Consider the following 23,194-nt stretch of genomic DNA (forward strand, 5'->3'; position numbering starts at 1 on the left):
TCAGATAGAGTGAGGCCTCCCAATGGTGATAATCAAAGTCTGTCACATCATTTGGGGCAGAAACAATCCCCCCACCTCCCGCATCTACACTGAGAGAGTAACCCTCCAGAGGGAATGGGCTCCAGAAAGTTAGTTCATACACTAGTAATAAATACTGGTTCCACTGCCAGTGGCCCCAAAGACTGCCCAATTCTCCCAACTGACACCCACATTCGGGGTGCCTGGTTCAGTCTTATACTGTTTACCCAGCTCTTAGCTGGGGTCCATGAGCTCTCACCTGCTCGGGTCAGCTTATTCTGTGTTTTTTCTCAGCATATTCTTGACTCATTTGCTTATCACTACAGTTGGACTCCAGTGCTCAGAGCTTAGTTACGAATCTCTGCTTCTGCTTCCATAAGATAGTAGATGAAGGCTCTATGATTGCACTTAAGGTAGTCATCAATCTCATTATAGGGGAAGGGCATTTAAGGTAGCTTCTCCATTATTGCTTAGTTGGGGTCATCCTTGTGGATTCCTGGTAATTTCCCTAGTTCCAGGTTTTCTTGTTAAGCCAATAACAGTTCCATCTATTAAGGTATCTTTCCTTGCTCTTCTTCTCTGTTCTTCCCCTAATTCAGCCTTTCTGACCCCTCATGATCTCCTCCTTTCTCCCCTTCTCCCCTTTTCTCCCATGCTCCCAACTTACTCAGAAGATCTTGTTGCTTTCTCCTTCTGGGGGGGGCATGCAAGCCTCCCTTAGAGTCCTCCTTTTTTCCTAGCATCTCGAGGGTAGCTTGTATATCCTTTGCTCTATGTCTAATATCTACTTATGAGTGAGTACATATCATGTTTGTCTTTTGTGTCTGGGTTACCTCACTCAGGATGGGTTCTTCTAGTTCCATCCTGTGAATTTCAAAATGCCATTTTTAAAATTGCTTAGTACCACATTTTCTTCATCCATTCTTAAGTTGAGGGCCATATAGGTTGCTTCCAGGTTCTGGCTATTACAAATAATCCTGCTATGAACATAGTTGAACAGATATCCTTTTCCTATGGATATGCATCCTTTGGGCATATGCCTAAGAGTAGAATTGCTGGTTCTTGAGGTAGATTGGTTCCCATTTTCCTGAGAAACTACCTTAGTGATTTCCGAAATGTCAGAGGAGTGTTCCTTTCTCCACATCCTTTCCAGCATAAACTGTCATTGGTGTTTTTTATTTTAGTCATTCTGACAGGTGTAAGATGGTTTCTCAAAGTTGTTTAGATTTGCATTTCCCTGATGACTAAATATGTTAAGCATTTCTTTAAGTACCTTGCAACCATTCGATATTCCTCGGCTGAGAATTCTCTATTTAGATCCATATTCCATTTTTAAATGGGCAATAGGGTGTTTTGGTGACTAGCTTCTTGAGATTTTTGTATATTTTGGAGATCAGCCCTCTGTTAGATGTAGGGTTGGTGAAGATCTTTTCCCATTTTGTAGGCTTCTGTTTTGTCTTGTTGACTGTATCCTTTGCCTTACAAAGCTTTTCATTTTCAGGAGGTCCCATTTATTAATTGTTAATCTCAGTGTCTGTGCTACTGGTGTTATGTTCAGGAAGCAGTCTCCTGTACCAATTTGTTCAAGGGTACCTCCCACTTTCTCTTCTAAAATGTTCAGTGTGGCCGGATTTATGTGAGGTCTTTGATACATTTGTACTTAAGTTTTGTGCATGGCAATTGATATGGAGTGAGACAAGGGTAGCCAAAATGAGCTTGCTTCTGTGGGATTCTCCAATGTCTCAACAATGAAGAACTGTGCCAATACTAGTCAAGCATATTTGCCCCCAACAGCTAATTCATGTTGTGTTCTAGAATAATTTCGGTATTGGATATTTTTACATATAGTTTGTTTTGTCATTTAGTTAAAAAAAAAGCCACCATGTTAATTGTTCTTAAATTTCTGGAGATTCACTATTTCCTAAAGGATATTCCCATCTGATTTTAAGTGCCCCTCCTTGCTGCTGCCACTTTAAGGATTCTCCATTTACAATGTCCTTTTGTGTCCTTTTGACTACCAAAGCAAAGTAACAAGTTTTCACAGAACAAAAATGTTGTGGTAGATGAAGAGAAGTGTAATGCAATGGTGGCAATGTTTGTTGTTTGAATAAATGTAAGAAGTTAGATGGATTTTGAAACAAAAATATGAGAGAGAAAAACAAGTGTAGTGAATCAATGTATGTTTTAGAGTTTCTCCCATCCTTCTATGCCTTCTAAACCCATCCCAATCCCTACTTACTCCACAGGGAGGGTGATGCTTTTCAAGAGTGATCTCTTCTGCTTTATATTCTTCTCTCCACCCAGCCATATCACTTCCTGTCTCCACCTACCTAGTGCTGGGATTAAAGGTGAGAGCTCTGTTTCTCTTTTAGACTGGTTAAATCTCATGTAGCTCAGTGTGGCCTTGAACTCCTGATCTTCCTGCTTCCACCTCCCAAGTGATAGGTTTAAAGGTGTGTACTATCACTGCCTGGCCTCTATGGTTAGCTAGTGGCTAGTTCCAACTTCTGATCTTCAGGCAAGCTTTATTTGTTGGAGCACAAACAAAATACCACCACACCTCCACCAAATTGTTTTTGGTCCTGGTGCTTTATCACAGCAACAGCAATCATAACTAAGAAATCCACTGAGACCTTTAGATTAGTGTCACATGAGTGAAAATATCTGTCAGCATGTTGTAAATGAAGGCTACAGACATCCACACATGGAACTGTCTCAAATGCTACCATTTGACAGACAAATAGTAAATGGAGATGAAATATATTCAAACAGTAAACTATGTCATTTAATTGAAAACATAATACTCACTTTTGATGTAGCTCTTACCTTTAATATACATATAAAATTTGATAACACTTTTCAATTATTGTGTTATTATTAATGAAATGTGTATTAATTGTTCATAGAAATAAAATGAAGTGTGCTATTTTGATATTGCATGATTTATGCCCTCATCCAACTATGGAGATAGCATTTACTCTTTCCTTATTAAACAATGGGATTTTTAGATCATTGTGAAATATGTCATAAAATATTGTGGTCCATTGGGATATAGAATACATGGATTTAATTCTCTGTGTTTCAATACTCTATCAAGCATGTCAAGGTAGGTAGCTCTTCAACATCCTGCTCTCTCTCTCTCTCTCTCTCTCTCTCTCTCTCTCTCTCTCACACACACACACACACACACACACACACACACACACATAGCTCAGGATAATACTGTAGATTTGTGGAGGAACCAGACACACTTACCTCCTCAAATCTCAAATCTCACAACATCATTCTCAGAGAGACTTAGACATACTATCTCTATCATTATTTTAAGTTTTACACTGTATGGAAACAGTGCCTGATAAATACTTGTTCCATGTAAAGGACTTGCTAGCTATCAAAATATCACTTTTCAGGAGAATAATGTATTGATTTTCACAAATTTGATATTCACTTAAATGTCTAAGGTACAAAATGTCTTCAGCTTTACCACTACATATTTAGCTCACCAGTAAGCTGGGAAACTCACAGTCCATGGTTAATAATTGAGTAGTAGTGACTGTTACCAATGTGCAAAACATTGAGATGTTTCTAAAGTCTCATAATTACCCCCCTGGGGAAGTTATATTCAAGGGACATTTTTTTGTTAAGGTAAACAGAGAAGTAACCTTAGGGAAAACAATCTTTCAACATTTCCTGAGCTTACAGTAGCTTAATTTCTTTCTCTTATGTACTATCCAGGGGAATCATCCTTTTAACGATGTTTTGGCTCTGATTCTTCATCTAAGCCAATTCATTTAAAGCTCTCAGGGTTTAAAGGTAAGCCAAATTTGACTGTATTTCTTCCAAGAATGTGTTGGCTGTGAGTTTTTAAGGGAAGATACTGCAAGTATGGAATCCAAAATCATGCCTAAAATTCAAGATCCAAGAATTATAAAGCAACTTTTGGGATCTGAGCATCATGTTGTTGAATCTGTGATTGTTAGATACTGACAAAAGCACAGATATTCTACAAGATCCAAAAAACAGTGTCTAAAACATTTACAGTATTTCAATATTCACTCAGAAATGACTTCAGGTGGACTTGTACTTTTACATAATTAGGTGGACTATATAGATATTCAAAGAATACAAATATTTAAAATCATTAGTAGGCTTGTATTTTATTAATTATTCCCTATGCTCTTTAGTATGTTGTATTTAATACTTATATATATGGGAAGCTCATTATTATTGAACACAGGGAGTAAAAACAATAATGCTAATCTTTTTGAGCTAGCATAGTCTTCCTTGGATCCTTAATGGAAATTCATGCCACTTCTTCTTTATTATTCCTTGCCAGTACTTTGGAATAACTAGGTGTTTCTTTTATTGTGTATTATATTATTATTTACTGTTTCAAGTTTTATAATACAACTCTAAAATAGTTAACACTACAGGACCTACAGTCAAACTATCTTGATCCAAACCAAATTCTGCCACTTGCTAAATGAAAATTCTGGAATAGAATTAAGTTTCTCATTGTTATTTTCCTCCTTAGTTAAAATTACACAGTTATACTTGACACATAAGATTCTTGTGCGAATCAAAGAATATATAATATGCCCTTTAAAAAGTTCTGATTGTGCATTATTAGTTTCATATGATCATTAAGAATATAAAGACTGACCACACTTTACCTGGTATTTGGTTGCTAATAGTGTTGTAACTTTGTGTATTTTTGTTTTTTGTTGTTGTTTTGAGAATTTACAAATGTAAATGGTGAAATAAGAACATATCTCCCCATTTTCCACTTTCAGTCTCTCCTCTACTCCCAAACAAATCCTTCTCACAGACTCATATTTTTTCTATTTATTTTTTTATAAACCTTTAAGTCTGTTAGTGCTTCCCACAAGGACCAGGCTGGTGAGAAAACTGCTCATAACAAAATGGCACCCAGTGTCAGGTCCAAGAACTTTTCATTAAAACTTGACAAAAGCTTAAAAGGGGGATTTAGAAACAAAAGAACAGAGACAAGAAAGCCTTCTTGATAGCAGCATTTTTCTTGGTTGGGCTCAATTTTGCTAAAGACAAGCAGAGATTTACACAGCACCTTTAAGGGAGGTCTCCTGACTCAACATAAGAGGCAAAAAAACAAAAAACAAAAAACAAAAAACAAACAAACAAACAAACAAAAACCTGGCTTTTAAGAAGCCCTGCTAACAGGTAAATGGTGTGTACAAGAGCTGAAAATGGCAGTGACCACATCTCCAAATCTCCAAGACAGCAACATGCTGCTGGATAACAGTGTAGACCAAAGCAGTGATCACAGCTCTCAGCTCTCAGTGCTGGTAGTAAATGTACCTGGGCCATCTTGGTTAGACTTTGGCTAAAACAGCCATGACTTTCATTTTAGCACTGTTGTTTAACAGATAAAAGACTTGTGTCAAATAAATAAATAAAATAAAGATTTATGGTAAGACAGATTCAGATAAAGAAAAACCTTTAAAGGTTTACAGTGTGTTTTGACATATACTTAAGCTTGGGAGAAAAAAAAAAGATAAAGTGGTAAAAAGAAATAAAATTAAAGTAGCTGGGTTTGGTTGCACACAGTTTTTAATTCCAGCACTCAGGGGGCAGAGGCAAGCAGATCTCTGTGATTTCAAAGTGAACCTGGCATACAAAATTAATTGCAGGACAGACAAAAGTTACATAGAAAAACCTTGTCTCAAAAAATAAAAGTAAAAGAAAAATAAAGCAATGAAAAAGCCACATAAAGATGAAAAACACACAGAGAGTCTGAATACTGTATGCTATTGTGTTGTTGTTAAATTGCTCAATTGCTAAGGAAAAAACAATTACTACAATGACACTTGATTATCAATGCTGCTAAATTTTTAACTTCAAAATTTAAGTCTAAGGACAGGTTACTAGGGAAAAAATTTCTATTTTTGTTTCCACAAAAAATAAAAAGATGTAGATTCCTTCTAGACTAACATGATTTGATCAAACAAGACCCCCTAAAACAGTGGCCCAGGTGATCCAACATTCAAAACAGCTGTGACAAGGAAGCCTTATAGACCACTACAGCCAGGATTTCTACATCTTCTTAGGATCCCCATGACAGGACCCCCTACCAGCAGAAAGCAGTTTGGAAAGAATGATGACCAAATTCCCAAATATTGTTTATAAATGTTTTTTTCGTTTATATGTGGTTGGTTATAAATGGTTAGTGACCACAACCAATCTTTTTTTAAAGTTAAAAAGGGAATTATGGTATAGAAATAAATACTTTGTTTTGGAATGTATTTTCATTTATTGATACAATTTAAGGTCAATTTTGTGATATGTACATTTCTCCTCTTATTTAGGTATTGTGTTTATATAGCTCATTTAAAAAATGAGCTATATAATTAAGTATAGATTATAGATAGTTACCTATGATAGTCAAAGCTTATAGTTTGTTAGGTTTTCTAGATATATAGAGATATATTTCAATTGGATAGGCATTCTTTAAACCTTACAGAGACCTACATAAATGGTTTAGGGTTTTTCTTAACAGTGAGGCACAACTGCTCCTGGAAATACCACCTGTGTCAAAAAAGGAAGATGAGGAAACTCGTTATGGAGTTTACTTCCAACATGACAAGACTGGCCATTTGGGCAAGATTCTGCTCTTGTCCAGACTGTTTGACTTTATGCTGTATAAACTGGACTTGTAGGACCCACAGAAAAGTGACTGCTAAAACAAGATGGACAGTAATACAGGGTTCCCACCTCATGGAAGAGTCTGCCAGACAGTCTGCAGGACACAGAGAAAAGTGACTGACAAACTTCCAATACAGGTGGACAGTTTAAAGTTTCCTACTTTGTTGAGGAGTATGCCAGACACACAATGGCCTATTGGCTAAAGATAAAACATTACAAAAAAAACTTTGGGTGACTGACCAGGTAGCAAGATGTCTCTGTCATTTCTAGAGTTTACATATTATCCTTCTGTGGTCTTTGATAGAGTTGAAGACATATAGTTATAGTTATAATTTTCCTTAAGATTAAAAATAAGTTACATATAGGACTTTAGACTCAAAGATAAGATAGATAATAAAATATTTTCTTTAAATGTTGCTAAATGTTAATGGACTAAATATTATTAACTGTGGTTCTTATTTGATAACTATTCTGATATACATTTTGCTATGTTAAGGCTAAAAACCCTTCTTTTTATTTAGACAGAAAAGAGGAGATGATGGGAGATGTCATTCTGTAAATATGTTTTTCTTATTGGCAAATAGGAAGGCAAGATAGGCCGGACTGGGAGACAAAGATGATTCTGGGAGATGTAGTAGTGAGATTCAAGATGTAGAGACTTGAGAGAAGTGGTCTGGACCCTCTCTCCAGTAAGATAAGACCACGTGGAAACACTTAGATTGATAAAAATGGGTTAATATTTAAGAGAGAACTAGCCAATAGTAATACTATAAATGTCTTTTCTCCACCCAAAAGCCTTTTCAGTGCCTTCTAGCCTCATGAAGACTAATAAGGATTAACTTTTCCCATTCAGTTGGTACTGATTCCTGGTATCGACATAGCCCTTGGTGGTAACAGGAGACACAAACATCAGCTCAGACCCTGGCTGCTGCTGGGTCTAGTAACATTTTAAAGTTGATTGATGCTACCCTTTGTTACAATCTAGTCTCTCTCAATGGATAAGAAGCTGGATATCTTCAGGAGGGAGTTAGTAGATGTTCAAGGTATCCCTCTCTTCTGGAGCATTGCTGAGCAGTGGGTCCAAGTGGAGTCATTTGAGGCCCGACCCGATGACCTTTTGATCTCCACCTATCCAAAATCTGGTAAGAACTTTTATTTGTCCTAGATAGTTAAGTAATGATCCATACTCAGAAATGAGCTTGCCTGCAGACACTGGTGTAATCTAAATGAATTTTTCTAACATGTTGAAGGAGTATTGTGGCTAGCTGTGGCAGTATTGCCTCAGATTAGATCAGTTCATGAGCATTTCTAAAATGCCAGCACATAAGCTATGAATTTAATTGAATACACAATCAGTCAAACTTCTTACCTGTTAAATACTCTAATATTTCTTTCCTCTATATTTATACTTAATTCCCTAAGGGTAAACTAGAATTTAAGATATTCTGATCTACCAAGATCATACAAATCCCACATGATTCCAGGGTCTTGGGAAGTGAACAAATACACCATAAGACATTGTAGGTATGCAAAACACAGTGATTTGGCCTTTTGTTCTCTCTACATTACTTTATTTTAATTAAATCTCCAAGTTGGCAGACAGAATACTGAGTTTAATTGTGACACTGCTGTACATATCTATCATTTCCAGTATCTGCAAATAATCCAAAAGTACAGACATTCATGTTTAATTCATTAAATCGTTGTATATATAGATTAACCAAAGTATATATTTCAGAGATAGTTACTATTGCAGTAACAGTTAAGAAGGTATTTTTTTTTCTTCCTATCATATTCTTTCAATAGAAATGCCTCACTCTGTTGCATGCATGTGGAACCAGCATGTATATGCCTAAGAGTGGAATTGCTGGGTTCTGTGGTACACTTATTCCCATTTTCCTGAAGAACCCCCGTAATGATCTTCTAAATGGCTGTACAAGTTTGCACTCCCACATCCTCTCCAGCATGAGTTGTCATTGGTGTTTCTAATTTTAGCCATTCTGACAGGAGTAAGATGGTATCTCATAGTTGTTTTGATTTGCATTTCCCTGATGGCTAAGGATGTTGAGTACTTTCTTAAGTGTCTTTCAGCCATTTTGGATCCCTATATTGAGAATTCTCTATTTAGTTCTGTATCCCACTTTTTAATAGGGTTATTTGGTGTTTTGGTGATTATTTTCTTGAGTTCTTTGTATATTTTGGAGATGAGCCCTCTGTCAGTGGGTTTGGTGAAAATCTTTTCCCAGTCTGTGGGCTGCCGTTTCATCTTGTCGACTATGTCCTTTGCCTTACAGAAGCTTCCCGGTTTGAGAAGGTCCCATTTATTAATTGTCAATCTCAGTCAGTGTCTGTGCTACTGTTGTTATATTCTCCTGGAATCCAATTGCAGAGAGGGAAAAATGATAAGAAAAGGGGTCAAGACCAGGCTTCAGAAACCCACAGAGACAGCTGACCTGAACAAGGTGGAGCTCATGAACCCCCCCCCCCCCCCCCCGACTCCCTGAACATGGGTCTCAATTAGAAGGCCTCTGACAATGGAACCAGGATGTATCCCTGGTGCACAAAGGGACTTTGAGAGCACATTCCCCATGGAGGGATACTCCCTTAGCCTAGGGGCAGGAGGGAGGGCCTAGACCCTACTCCAAATGACTTAACAGTTTTTGACGATCCCTCCTAGAAGGCATCACACTCCCTGTGGAGTGGGAGAAAGATGGGATTGAAGGGGGTTTTGGGAGGTATGTGAGGCAGGGAGGGAGAGGGAACTGGAATTGATATGTAAAATAATGCCTTACTCACCTGACAATCAAAGGATATAGGCAATTGAATAGGTCATATTTTCACTTGATTTGGTACATTTTCAAAGGACTGGTAAAAGGCTATTTATCGTACTTGTCAGAGTGATTCACTGTACCAAGCTCAAATGGGTTTTATTGTTGCATATAGCATCTTGATTGTTAAAGGCAAAAGTTCTCTGTGTTCTCTTTTCCATACCTCCACTGTAGGTTGATCAGCTTTATCTGACTTTTTCTTCAATTCTAAGCTATAATAGTTGGTTTTTTTATATTTATGGGAAATATATGAACTGATCATTTAATCAAAGTTGGGTATTTCCTCTGCCCATCCCACTCAGGATCCAACTCAAATGTATTTTAGAATCTTTTACCTTAAGTCAAACCATTTTAAACAGAGAGTATTGAGGAGGGTTTGTGTATGCTATCTTTACTTGTGCACTCTCTCTTCCACACCTTTGCTTTATCTACTTTATAAGGCTTTAAAGTTAGATTTTATGCAATAAACATGCCCACATTCCCAACAGATGAGCTTATTTTCTGCCAAGTATAGTGGTGCATGCCATTGATCCAAACACTCTGGGGGCAGAGTGAGGCCAGTCTTGTCTGCAGAAGTTTCAGGAAAGCAAGGGTTACACAAGCTATAGCATGTCTTGAAAAATTAGAAGAAAATCCAGACAAACACAAAAAAAGGAAGCTTTTCCTAAGAAGGAGTAGGAGGAAGAAAGGAAGTAGACATAAAAACCACATTTTGTTTGCTTATTTGTTTCAGATATTACAAAATACCTCTGCCTCTCTTTCTCATGTTATTTTCAATAGAGACATTTAATTTCTTCCATTTTTCCCTTAGGGACAACCTGGATCAGTGAAATTTTGGATTTGATCTATAACAATGGGGATGCAGAGAAGTGTAAACGGGATGCAATCTACAAACGAGTGCCTTTTATGGAACTTATAATTCCTGGATTGTCAAATGGTATTTTCCCTGATTATTCTATTCCATTATAGGAATAAATCCACCTATGTTCTTTGTATATGTGAAGGAATCAAGAACAGCAATAACTATGAAGTTACTGTCTGAAGGAGTTAGAATTTTGTTCAGCCCCATTTACTCAAAAATAATATCTACATATGGGAGACCTTGATCTAGTTTAAATCTCTTAATATATGGAAGTCTTTATCATTTAGCTAGTGTGTCATATTATATAAAGGAAATTCAATATTTAGTTCAACAAAATTATATGTGACTAATTAGTTTATATAAGACAGTCATATAATATAAAAGAATAGTGTATATTATTTACAAACTCAAAGAAAAATATGGGTATATATTGCTTTGTGTTACTTTAAATCTAAAAAACAGAAAGGAATATTATGACATGACTTTGAATATTTTCATATTGTAAATAAGAAAAAATAATGAAGAGAGAATCTAGAGACTATTTCACAACAGTCTTTCTGCTCCATCAGGACGATACAAATAAGGAACTGTTTGTATAGACAAATGTAAAGACCATTACCCTATTGTACAGAGGAAAATAGGCTTTTATAGTTTGTATTCTTTGACATTTTAGGAACATAGGAATCTGTTGAGCTATATAGTCAACAAAACAGAAAAAAACGATAAAAAGGAAAATAACCTTACTGAGCCAATAATGACTAGAAAGTCTTAGGGATAGATTGCAAATAAGCCATGTGATTCCACACTTATAATGCAGTTTGTTAATGTGTGTGATTACAGGTGTTGAACTGTTGAAAAACATGCAGTCTCCTCGACTGGTAAAAACTCATCTACCTGTTCAACTTCTTCCTTCTTCATTTTGGAAAAATGACTGCAAGGTAGCAAGTGAAAAATAAACACTGTATTTTCATTTTTTAAATTGTTTAAGGCAAGGAGCAAAAGGTTTCAAAATTTATTTTTCTAAGATTATTGATGATTTGATTTTTAAACATTTATTTTAAGTTTTATTTTTAGAACTTCATACTTACTTGAATACTGTAATTTACATCATTTTACCCTATCCTCTCCCACTACAAATACTCATTTGCTCCCTAACTTCCTCTCAAATTCATGACCTGTTCTTAATTTTTTTCTTGAGAATAGAATATAATTACATCATTTTCACCTTCCAATTTACTCCCTCTAACCCTACCAGCATACTTCTCCTTTTTGCTGTCATTCAAATTCATGGAATTTTTTCCTTTTATTATTGACATATATGTGTGTATTCATGAATGTTCATTTATATGTATATATTCTGCAACATATATAACCAGCTCAGTCTGTATAATGTTACTGGTATGTATGCATGTTTTTAACTATAAGGTAAGTTATTTTGAATGTTGGATGAGTCATTACAAAACAATGGAATGTCAGTTATAGTCAAGGGTCCACATGACAATACTAGACACAAATTATGAAGGAAGGGATTGACACTATGTCTGAATCACTGTCAGATTCTTATGACAGATTTCACCTGTCATTTAACTACATTTAAATTATTTATATTCAAATAATCTGGAACAGATCTTTTGAAACATATGCATTAATAGTTATATGTAATTCTGTAAATAAATCAATATTTATAAACAGATATTATTTGCATATAAGTCTAGAAGCAATCCAGTATTTTATATATATATATAAACACTATTTTACTAATTATAAATGATACATCATTATATAGAATCATATATTTTATGATTATATTATAAAAAATGGTTTTTTTGGGGGTTTTTTTTTGTTTTGCTTTTTTGTTTGTTTGTTTATTTTCTGAGACAGAGTTTCTCTGTATTGCTTTGGAGCCTGTCCTGGAACTAGCTCTGTAGAACAGGTCTGACTTGAACTCACAGAGATCGACCTGCCTCTGCCTCCCAAGTTCTAGGATTAAAGGTGTGTGCCACCAATGCCCAGCCCTAATAAATTTTTTGAAGCATATCATTCGGGGAGAAAAGTACAAGGACACTAAGTAAATAGCTTGATTATCTAGGAAATAAGCATACATATAAAACACCAACAAAGTATTACATCACCCCAAAAATTGAGTTCTGACTTTTCTGTTTTCACCTAAGTAATTTTGCCTGTTTTCCCTGTAATTATAAACTTTGTATAATGCATATTTTGTCATCATTTGTCTCAAGACACACATGAAAGCTTTTCCTTTTGTATAAGTTGATGTGTTCTGTTGTGTTACAGAAAGCATCCAACCAGCTCTCTATAGATGCAATTTTGGGGTTTTATTCAGGTATTTTGACATCACAAATTGTGTGAAAGAAGATTAAAAGTCAAAATTTTAACAAGAGCACATTTAAATTTTATTCAGGTTAAAGTCTGAAGATTAATAATATACAGCATCATAAACATATGACACTTCACAGCTTACTTGTGAATAGTACTATTAATAGATGGTTGAGTTGCTGACAGTTGTCAGGAATAAAAATAGTGTTGTTGTGCATATTTTCTGTCTTTTTAAATATGTATGTATATTTTTCCTTGGCTTTACATTTATGGATAGAATTACTGAAACCTAACATGCTCACTCATTTGTTTAATAGATACTTTAAAATAGTGTTTGAAGTGTTGATGAGCAATGTTGCTCTATGTCTAAGTTGCTCTATGTCTTCATTAACATGAAATATAAACAAACCATCTCATTTTATTCATATCAGGTGTTTATTTTCTGCTTTCTTATTGACTAATTAGGTTAGGACCCTTGTTATGGTTTACTGGGTACTTGGATATTTTCACTAAATTTTCTCTCTTCTTTTGCCTCATTTTATATAATTGATTCCTTCTTCTCAATACATACACACAAAAAGAGAGTGAAAGACAGAGAGACAGAGCAAGAGAGAGACAGAGACAGACAGAAACAGACATTCCAGTAGTGAAAATTAATAAAATCCAAGAAGGGGGTATGGTTTTCTTTTAGGAGTTTGTGGAGATACTCTCAAGTCATCCTCTCTATACCAAAGTAAGTAAAATACATTTTGCAAAAAGGCTACAGTTTTTATTGCTAAATGCATTTGGCCTAATTGCCAGAATTGACTGATACTGAGAAAAGAAATAACAAGTACTGTTTATGGGGTTTTATGTTTTCCTCAATAAGTTTACAAGCAAACTATACTATATCTCTTAGAAAACCTCTTTCAGTCCACTCCCTGTCCTCATCCATTTCCTAGTTTATCAAGCCCACTGTCTTTAACTTGGCAATATAAGTTCCTATTTTGTTCATTAGTTGGGTGAGAAGGAAAATCTAACAATAGCTTAATGAAGGTCTCTTCCAGCACTCATCCATGTACAGCTAAGCTTCAAGCATGTTAAAGTTTTCTTTGTAGGAGAGGGAGACACAAAGTATCGCAATAGATGGCTCCACAAAACAAATTCCCCAGGGCTCATGACAGATCTCTCATATTTTCTCTTTCATTATCTTGATCTCTCTCTCTCTCTCTCTCTCTCTCTCTCTCTCTCTCTCTCTCTCTCTCCCTCTCCCTCTCTCTGTCCCTCTCCCTCTCCCTGTCCCTGTCCCTCTCCCTCTCCCTCTCCCTCTCCGTCTCTCAATTGTGGGACTCAATTAGCTCTGTCATCATGTGGATTCTGGTGATAAAAATTAAATCATCAGTCTTGACTGTAAGAGTCTTTACCCTTTGAGCTATTTTGTCACCCCTAGAGTAATTGTCATTGAACATTAACTCTTCAATCATGCAGAGCTTAAAATTTGATACATAAAAAAATCTTACATATATTGTTATAGCTTTGGTTTGGGGTATAAGGAGTTTAATCGTTTATAGTTCTAAATTTCCCTAGTAATGTTTATTCTTCAATGAAAATTTAGAAAATTTTTAGCTTACAATGTTTTATTTCATTTTATTAATTTTGGTATTTGACAATTCAGTACTTGTATATATGCATTCTGAACACTGCCATCCCTACCCTCTCTTATCTGTCTCCTATCCTTTTGTATAGCTTTAATTTATTTTAATTATCAATTTAAATATGCTATATATATATAAATGTTCTAAATTTAAGAATATATAAGCTACTTGCTTAATTTAATATTTAATATACTTCTTTTTTTCCAAACTCTTTTTAAAAATTGAAAGTAAATTCTTCTCTCAAAGAATACATCTCCACCAGAGATTCTCCTCCCTCCATTCCTCCTATGACTCCTTCACCTCTCCTATCCCCTAGATCCACTTCCCCTCCAGTTCATCCCCAGAAAAGAGCAGGCCTCTAAGAAACAATAGCCAAAACAGGAAAAAAACAAGAGACAATAGACAAGGCAAAAGTCCTCATACTGTGTCTGATCAAAGCAACCTAATAGGAGGAAAGGAGTCCCAAGAGCAGGCAAAAGAGTCAGAGGCTCAATGGCTCCCACAATTAGAGTCTCACAAAGTACCAAGCTAACAGTCAGCATATATGCAGAGAACATGATGTAGATCCATACAGGTCCTGTCCTTGCTGCCTCAGTCTTTGTGAACCCATTGTAGCCTTGTTTTGTTGATTCAGCTGGTCATGTTCTCCTGGTGTCCTCCATCTTGCCTGACTCTTACAACCAATCTTTCCTTCTGCTCTTCCATGGGATCCTGCTCTCTAAGGATAATCTCTAAGGGTAGGGATCCAATGAACACCTCCAACTTAGATTCTCTCTCTGTATAAGGTATGGTTATGGGTCTATGCACCTGCTCCCATCTGCTACTGGGAGAAACCCGCTCCCATCTGATACTGGGAGAAGCCTCCCTGATGACAACTGGACAAGGAACCGATCTATGAGCATAAATCATTAGGAATCACTTAATTTCATTTATTTTATTTATAATTTTGCCAGTCATTTTGGGTTCTACCCTAGGTCTCTGATCTATCTAGTCTTAGGTTCCTGACCAACCAGGCAGTGTAGGCCATGGGCTCCCTCTCACTGCATGGACCTCTGGTTAAACCAAACATTAGTGGGTATGAGTTCTGTGTCACCATTGCTCCAGTACATCCTTCAGGACAGATTGTAGGTAAAAGGTCTTATGACTGGGTTGGTGTCCAGGTGTCTCTTTCTGTAGCCTGAAGAGTACTTCTCAGGCCAAAGAGACTAGAATATAGTGGTAGTGGTGAATGCTCTAGTTCTTACTGTAATGATTTTTCATGTTTCAAGAGATATTTTAAAAGGTTAAAGAGGATGCAGATGTGTTAGAAATGGGAGATGAGCTTTTGAGTATTAAAACATTATATGGTTGTGAATGTACTATGTGGGGTTTAATTACAAATATGTCATTATTGGGAACTCTAAAGGATAAATAAGCAATCTGATAATGTAAACAATAGCTAAACACTATTAAATTACAAAATAAATGCTAACCTTCCACTTGCCTCTACAGATGGTCTATGTGGCACGGAATGCCAAAGATGTGGCTGTTTCTTACTACTACTTCTACCAAATGGCAAAAATGCATCCAGAGCCTGGCACCTGGGAGGAATTCCTTGAAAAATTCATGGCTGGGCAAGGTGAGTCCAACTGTTCCTTTAATTACAATTTCAAAACTAATAAGTTTTTTTTTTTCAAGGCAACATGAAGTTTAAAATCTAAATCTTGGGTTTTTTATAAAATTGATACTTACCAAGCCATCTACTAATATATTAAGGAGACTAAAAAGAAAGAATACAAGGCCCTTTCCTCTTTGGAGGAACTTTTGGATAACTTGTGGGTTTCAACGTTTCATTATTGATGAATAACTTCTGGTAATTTATTTAAGTATTTTCAAATCTCAATGTCTATGCTTGGTTATTTTAACTGTGTATCCATTCTTTGGAGTCTCTTTTTCTATTATTCAAAACTCTTAAGTGATTGCCCCTTTAGAGTCTGTTCTTTTACAAACACACTCTCTTTTTCACACATGATAGTAACTGTAGGAAAAATTCTCAATAAACATGCTCCTATATAAATACCCTCTTGGAAGCAGATGTGTTTGTTGTAGGTGACATCTAGCATAGACTTAATACCTCTCATTGCTTTAAATGTTGTTTGTTTGTGGTGTCATTGTCCCTACCAAAGCCCAAAGGTGTCTCAGAACAAAATACACGCTACTCTTCTGTAGGACTTTTGTGACTCCTTCTCATGTAATCGTATTTATTCACTAATCCCTGCCCTGTCAAGTTCCACATTACTTACTCCTTGAAACACTCAGACTCTGCAACCTTATTTTTGTGATCTTTATTATTTTTATCAAATGATATATTACTTTACAAAAGGTACCATAAAATATCATATTGAGTGGCTTGGGGACAGAAATATGCTTTTTAAAAATATCTTTTTGAGGGAATGGGATGGAAGGGGGTTGGAAGCATGGAGGGGGAGGGAGAAAGAGAAAAATGGGATCGATATGTAAATAAGAAAAAATTTAAAAAATATTTTTTTTAGAATCTACAAACCCAAGGAGAAAGTGCTATTAGTATTTGTTCTATAGCATTTTCCCTTAAATTGTGAAGAGCTGTATATTCATATTACTGTCTCCATAGCCTCCCTTCTTTGTGGGTCTGTTTTAACTCCTTTCCCTGTAAGGGCATTGCTTGTATCAAGAACTAATTTTGTAACTTCTGTAGGGACCTTTTTTCTAAGCACAGTTTCATTATCAGATATGAAGGGTAGGCATTTCAGAATATGGACTTTGGGAAGACATGATTCACCTTGTAAAAGAATCACATTTTTTGTTTTGAAAGCAGATTTCTAATTCAGTGAGAAAGTGGTTACCTCATATAATTCTATTCTTTGGCCTCTTTTCTTGAATTATAGAAATCATTGTATGTGGACAGAAAAGCATGAGTTAAAGAGACAGTTAGCTATTTTCTGCTTCATGTAAATGTTTTTAATTTTACATTTTACCCTTTTTACTTTAGTGGGTTTTGGCTCCTGGTATGACCATGTGAAGGGCTGGTGGGAGAAAAGAAAAGATTACCGTATCCTTTATCTGTTTTATGAAGATATGAAAGAAGTAAGGAGAAATTTCAGTCTATTGTTTAAGAAACCCAAGATTTAAGTTCTTTGTCTCATACTGTCATTTATTCTTAGTCTATAAACATGGTGAATCTATTTTTAACTCTAGTGTCATACAGTACTAATTAATTATAACTTCCCCATCTTGCTACTGTCATCCATTCAAAGGCAATAATGTCTTTGAAATAAAAATCTGTATATTCCCACTCCTGTCTTCAAATAGTCTAGTTGCTTCTTAAAAATAAAATCATAAATATAATTACTTGAGAATTATTAATTAAAAGTAGCATAAACCCCCAAATGTCTCTTCTACTAGTTAAGCTTAAACAGAACTTTATTGAATGCATGCCTTTCTTTGTGACCAAGTCTAACTGAAATGATTCTTTTCCCTTTTAACATTTCAGGATCCAAAGTGTGAAATTCAAAAATTATTAAAGTTTCTGGAGAAAGACATGCCAGAAGAAATTGTAAATAAAATCCTTTACCATAGTTCTTTTGGTGTAATGAAGGAGAATCCCACTGCAAATTACACCACTATGACAAAAGAGGAGATGGACCATTCTGTGTCTCCATTCATGAGAAAAGGTAAAAAGACTACAAACTCATTTCTCTAGAGTTTCTGGTCACATAGTGGAAGATATATATAATCACATTAATGTGCAGATGAGTAAAAGGGGAAAACATTCTTGTTGTAGAGAAGATTTATTAACAGTAATAAAATTTAGGAAAGATCTTGAGATAAAGAAATTTTGGTGAATGTCTAAGAAGAAACAATCAAGATTCATTATAATTAGAATTTTTATAGATTTTAAATGATATTTGTCAAATAAGGAATTGTGTTATCAGTAGGTTTTATATAATATTTCAAAGTATGATTTTTGTTTCTAAGGGACCAAATGTAAAGACATTCTTTATTGTTACAATTAGGAACCAGATATTGGTGTCTAAATGACCCTACAGGGTAGATGAATGCCTTTCAAATCCAGGGAATTCCTGAATCAAATGTCTCTAGTTGATATGAAAAACTAGGTTTCTAATTGTGTCTTCTGTTACTGGGGAATATTCTGTGAAAACTATATAATTTAACCAAGTGTCCTTTTCGTATGGTATGCCTTATATTTTTCATAAGAATTTTGATATTTAAAGGCTCAGCATGTGTGTATGTGTATGCTCAGCAAGTATATAGTAAGTAAATCATGTAATTGTATTTACCCCAGCAACTTCCAATCTTGTTTGATAATAAAGCATTTCACATATGTTGTCATTTTTATCCTGTAAACTAAAGCTTTAAAATGACTGATAAGTGTCCTTTGCCCTCTGTTACCAGGGTATTTATAGCCCAAGAATTAGCACTGAGATTATCAAGTGGTATTTCCTCCACTGGTTAAGATATTTTAGACTTAGTATTTTTATTATTTTTACATAAGACACTTTAAAAAAATCTACAGTAGTTGGAAGGCTAAGGAGATTTAGGCTTAGGAGTTAGATATGGTTGAAGTTGAAGATTATAATTATGATGCATATAAAAAGTTAAAAACTAAATTTACATATTCAAATTGATAATTCAAATTACTATTAGACATAAATTTAGTAATGATCCCAGACTTTCTCTGTTGTATTTCTTTACAGGCATTTCAGGTGACTGGAAGAATCAGTTCACTGTAGCCCAGTATGAGAAATTTGAAGAAGATTATGTCGAGAAAATGAAAGAGTCAACACTTAAGTTTAGATCAGAGATCTAGAGGGTATTTGCTTCTTAATCTCCTTTGGCTGGGACTAAAATTAGAGGGGGAAGAAAGCACATTCATGGATTAGTGAAATAAAATGTTGCATATGATTTTTCTGTATTTACATGGTCTACAGACCAAAGTTACCAATATCAAGTAATAATTCTCTTCATTAAAGATAGATTTGATGGGAGATGTCATTCTGTATATGTTTCTCATACTGGTTAATAATAAAGCACTGTTGGCCAATAGGAAAGGAAGATAGGAGGGACTAGGAGACAAGGAGAAAATAGGAAATAGTAAGGAGGAGTCAAGATGGAGAGTCAGGAGAGAGCTGGACACCAGCTGCCTCCCCGGTAAGAGAAGGCCATGTGAAAATACATAGATCAGCAAAAATGGGTTAATAATTAAAGGCAGAGCTAGCCGATAAAAAACTAGTACCTGGCCAACAGTATAATATCAAATACAGAGTCTCTGTGTGTTATTTGGGGCTGTCGCGGCAGCGGGACCAGACCGGGCAGCGGGTAGAAAAACAGTACTCGTTACATAGATTCATGCAGTAGTTTTCTGCTCAATTTCTGTTATCAAAAGAATACAATTTTAAGGGGCATGTTTCCAGTTTCAGTTACTTATAGTAACTGATGCTCTGCACATGGTCTTCTGTCTCTTGGGACATAGGTTTCTAAATGGTGTTGTTTGTCTCCATACTTAGAATACCTCCTAGAAAAAGGCTATACTTCATGAACTCTAGTTCTCAAATTTCATCTGTTGTTATTTTAGAAATTTACCCATCATGTCTTTAACATTGCCAAATTAATCAAATTTATAATACTTAGATATCATATTTCTCCTTATGGTTAGTTTTAGAAATATGTCATTTAAATGTATGAATCTGTAGCATATATTTTATAGGATTTAAAGCAAGGAAATTAGAGAGCTAATTATTTTTATTCTTCATGTCATATACTGAAGCTATTGTAAAAATTTATTGCAGAAAATACTGAGGTTTGTTCAAAATTCTTCAGATGGCTACTCTATCATCTACATTATGTCCAATTAGCATAATTTCTGAATGTAAACTCTGTATAATTACTTTCAGTAACCTTCCTTCTTCTTGACTGGCTTTTGGATATTAGGATCATTTTGCTCTCACTCCTTCTGAAATTCCTAAGTGAAATAAACATGCATTTTTGAACAATCAAGAGGTACTGTTGGCAAATGGAAGGCAAAATAGGTGGAACTAGGAGTCAAGAAGGTTTCTGGGAGATGTAGTAGAGAGGAGTCAAGGTGTAGGTACTTGAGAGAAGGGGTCAGGACCCTCTCTCTGGTAAGATCAGACCATGTAGAAATACTTAGATTGATAGAAATGGGAATACACACACCCACATACATACATACATACATACATATATATTATTTTTATTGTAATTTTACATATTGACCCCAGTTCCCTCTCCCTCCCTTCATCTTTCCCTTTCTTCCACCCTCTCATGCACCCTGACCACCCTACCCTCACATCTTCCCCCACTCCACAGGTAGGGTGATGCCTTCCAGAAGGGGTCATCTAAATCTGTCCAGTCATTTGCAATAAGGACTAGGCCCTCTCTCCTGTCTCTAGGAAGGGAGTATCCCTCCATGGGGAATGTGCTCCAAAAGTCCTTTTGTGCACAAGAAACTTCATCTATTTTCAGTGTTTGAGATAGCATGAGCACGTCCTATACAGTCTAAAGCCAAATAAAATCCCAGTAACAAGAAGGGAGTCAAGTGAAACCCTTAACCTAGAGTATCCCTCCATGGGGAATGTGCCCCCAAAGTCCTTTTGTGCACCGGAAATACACCCTGGTTCCACTGTCAGAGGTCCTTTAGACTGCTTGGGCCTTCTAGCTGAGTGAGACCCATGTTCAGGAGGTCTGAGTATGTCCCATGCTGGATTCCCAGCTATCAATCTGGGGGCCCATTAGATCCTCCTTGTTCAGGTCAGCTGTCTCTGTGGGTGTCTGTAGCATGGTCTTATCCTCCCTCTCTGCATCTGATTTCCAGTTCAGCGCCATGTTCAGTTGTGCATGTTTACTTCTGTTTCTATCAGCTACTAGATGAGGGCTCCATGATGGTGGAAAATTAGTTGTCGATCTCATTATCAGGGAAGGGCATTTATGGTAGCCTTTCCACTGTTGCTCAAATTGTTTTATTTGGGGTCAGTCTTGTTGGTCTCTGGACATTTCTCTCGGTTCACTTTTCTCTTCAAACCTATAATGGCTCCCTCTTTTGTGGTCTCTCTCTCTCTCTCTCTCTCTCTCTCTCTCTCTCTCTTTCTCTCTCTCTCCTCTTGTCTATTCCTCCCCTGATTCAATCTTCCTAGTCCCACATGCTTTCCTCTCCTCCCCTTCTCTTTCTCCTAGTTCCCTCTCTACTCACTCCCCCCCACTCCCCATATTCTCTGGAAATCTTCTAGAAACAGGTTAATATTTAAGGCAGAGCTAGCCAATAAGAAATGCTAGTAACTTGCCAACAGCTTTATATTTAATACAGCATCTCTGTGTGTTATTTGGGGCTGACATAGCTGTGGAACCAGACTGGCAGAAAAACTGCTTATAACAACTGAAGGTTATGAGGATGTCTAGTGTTTATACTGCAGCCAGAAGACATATTGATGTTCAAGGTCCACCCTGAGCTGGCTCCACTAGCCATCACATGACATCAGTAGAATTAACCCCAACGGCGTCAGTGTAGGAGATTTCAGCACAGGCAAGCTGGCCATGGTGGTGTGGGTGTGAGAGAACCAGCCATGGTTGCAGGAGAGCTGTCCCTGCCCTTTGCTGCAGAAACACTGGAGGTCTGACCCCACTCTTGCTGGCTAATGTATATGAGAGAGCTGGCCACATCCTTTTGTCAGGTGGTGAGGGAAAAAAATCAATAAATTCATATTTCAATTACAAAAATAAATAAATAATTAAAAATAAATGAAGTAGGAAACCTATAGTGGCAAAAAAAGAAAAAGAAAAGAAAGAAAAGGAAAAGAAAAAGAAAGTAAGTAAGAAAGAAAGAAAGATAGGAAGAAAGAAAGAACGAACTAAAATTCTGGCACCAATTAATGTGATGTCAGAATTTAATGAAGAACCTGAAGGGATATGGGAGAAGCTTTAAAACAGCAACCTGGGCAATATTGAAGTAGGACAAGCTAGTCTGTTTTATATTAATATCCTGATACTAGTAGTGTGCCTTCGGTTTACCTGATGCTACTATTGGAGAAAATGTATTGAGTTACAATTTCATATCATTCCATGTTGATTATCTTAAATTTCACCATTATGCTAAATAAATGTCTTACTAATTTTAAATATTCTAAGGTTAAAATAATTTTAAGTGAAAACAATAAGGACTTTCTGACATAAATTTTATGAATTGATTTAAAGTATTTCTAAGGCTTTATATTAGTAAATGCTGTAGGGAATACACAAAACTAAAGACATCAGTTAATTGATTGTGTTCAAGTCTTGATGGCACATAGGCTGGTAGAATGGTAAATAGGTGAGTAAATGCTGCTCTTCCTTACCACAGTTATAACAATCCAGAAAGAAACACTTACTATTGAGGAGCTATCATTTAATTGAATGCCACAGCATTGGGCTCATGCTAATAAAATTAGTTGGCTTTATCATATTTTCCAGTCTCTGAAGTAGTTGGTTTGCTAGAATGGTGGAATGGTCTTTCAAAGACTTAATTGCCTGTCAGTTAGGGAACAATGACTTATAGAGTTGAAACAAGTTTCCAAAGAAGTGTGCATATTTGCTTTGAATCAGCATCTGAGTATTTAGTAGAATTTATCCCATAACCAGGATTTATAGAATCTGGAGTCACAAAGTAGAAATAGGAAAAGCACTACTCACTGTTGTTCCCAATGTCTTCCTAACCAAGTTCTTCTCCTTCTATTGTGACCTTATGCTACAAATTTCTTTATTAGAATGAGTCCTTAACAACAACAAGGATATGAAGTTTGGAGTGC

General features: G+C 35.9%; 1 protein-coding gene across 1 annotated transcript; it reads left to right on the plus strand.

Annotated features, from left to right (window-relative positions):
* The first annotated feature begins 7,693 nt into the window (after window positions 1–7,693).
* On the plus strand, window positions 7,694–19,206 carry LOC127232238 (sulfotransferase 1 family member D1). The gene is made up of 7 exons (XM_051198258.1): window positions 7,694–7,841; window positions 10,339–10,464; window positions 11,230–11,327; window positions 15,852–15,978; window positions 17,368–17,462; window positions 17,869–18,049; window positions 19,094–19,206. The coding sequence occupies exons 1-7, from the start codon at window positions 7,694–7,696 to the stop codon at window positions 19,204–19,206; spliced, it is 888 nt and encodes a 295-aa protein (XP_051054215.1).
* Window positions 19,207–23,194: the final 3,988 nt, after the last annotated feature.

Source organism: Phodopus roborovskii, unplaced genomic scaffold (genome assembly GCF_943737965.1).
Source record: "Phodopus roborovskii unplaced genomic scaffold, PHOROB, whole genome shotgun sequence".
NCBI classification, from domain to species: Eukaryota; Metazoa; Chordata; class Mammalia; order Rodentia; family Cricetidae; genus Phodopus; species Phodopus roborovskii.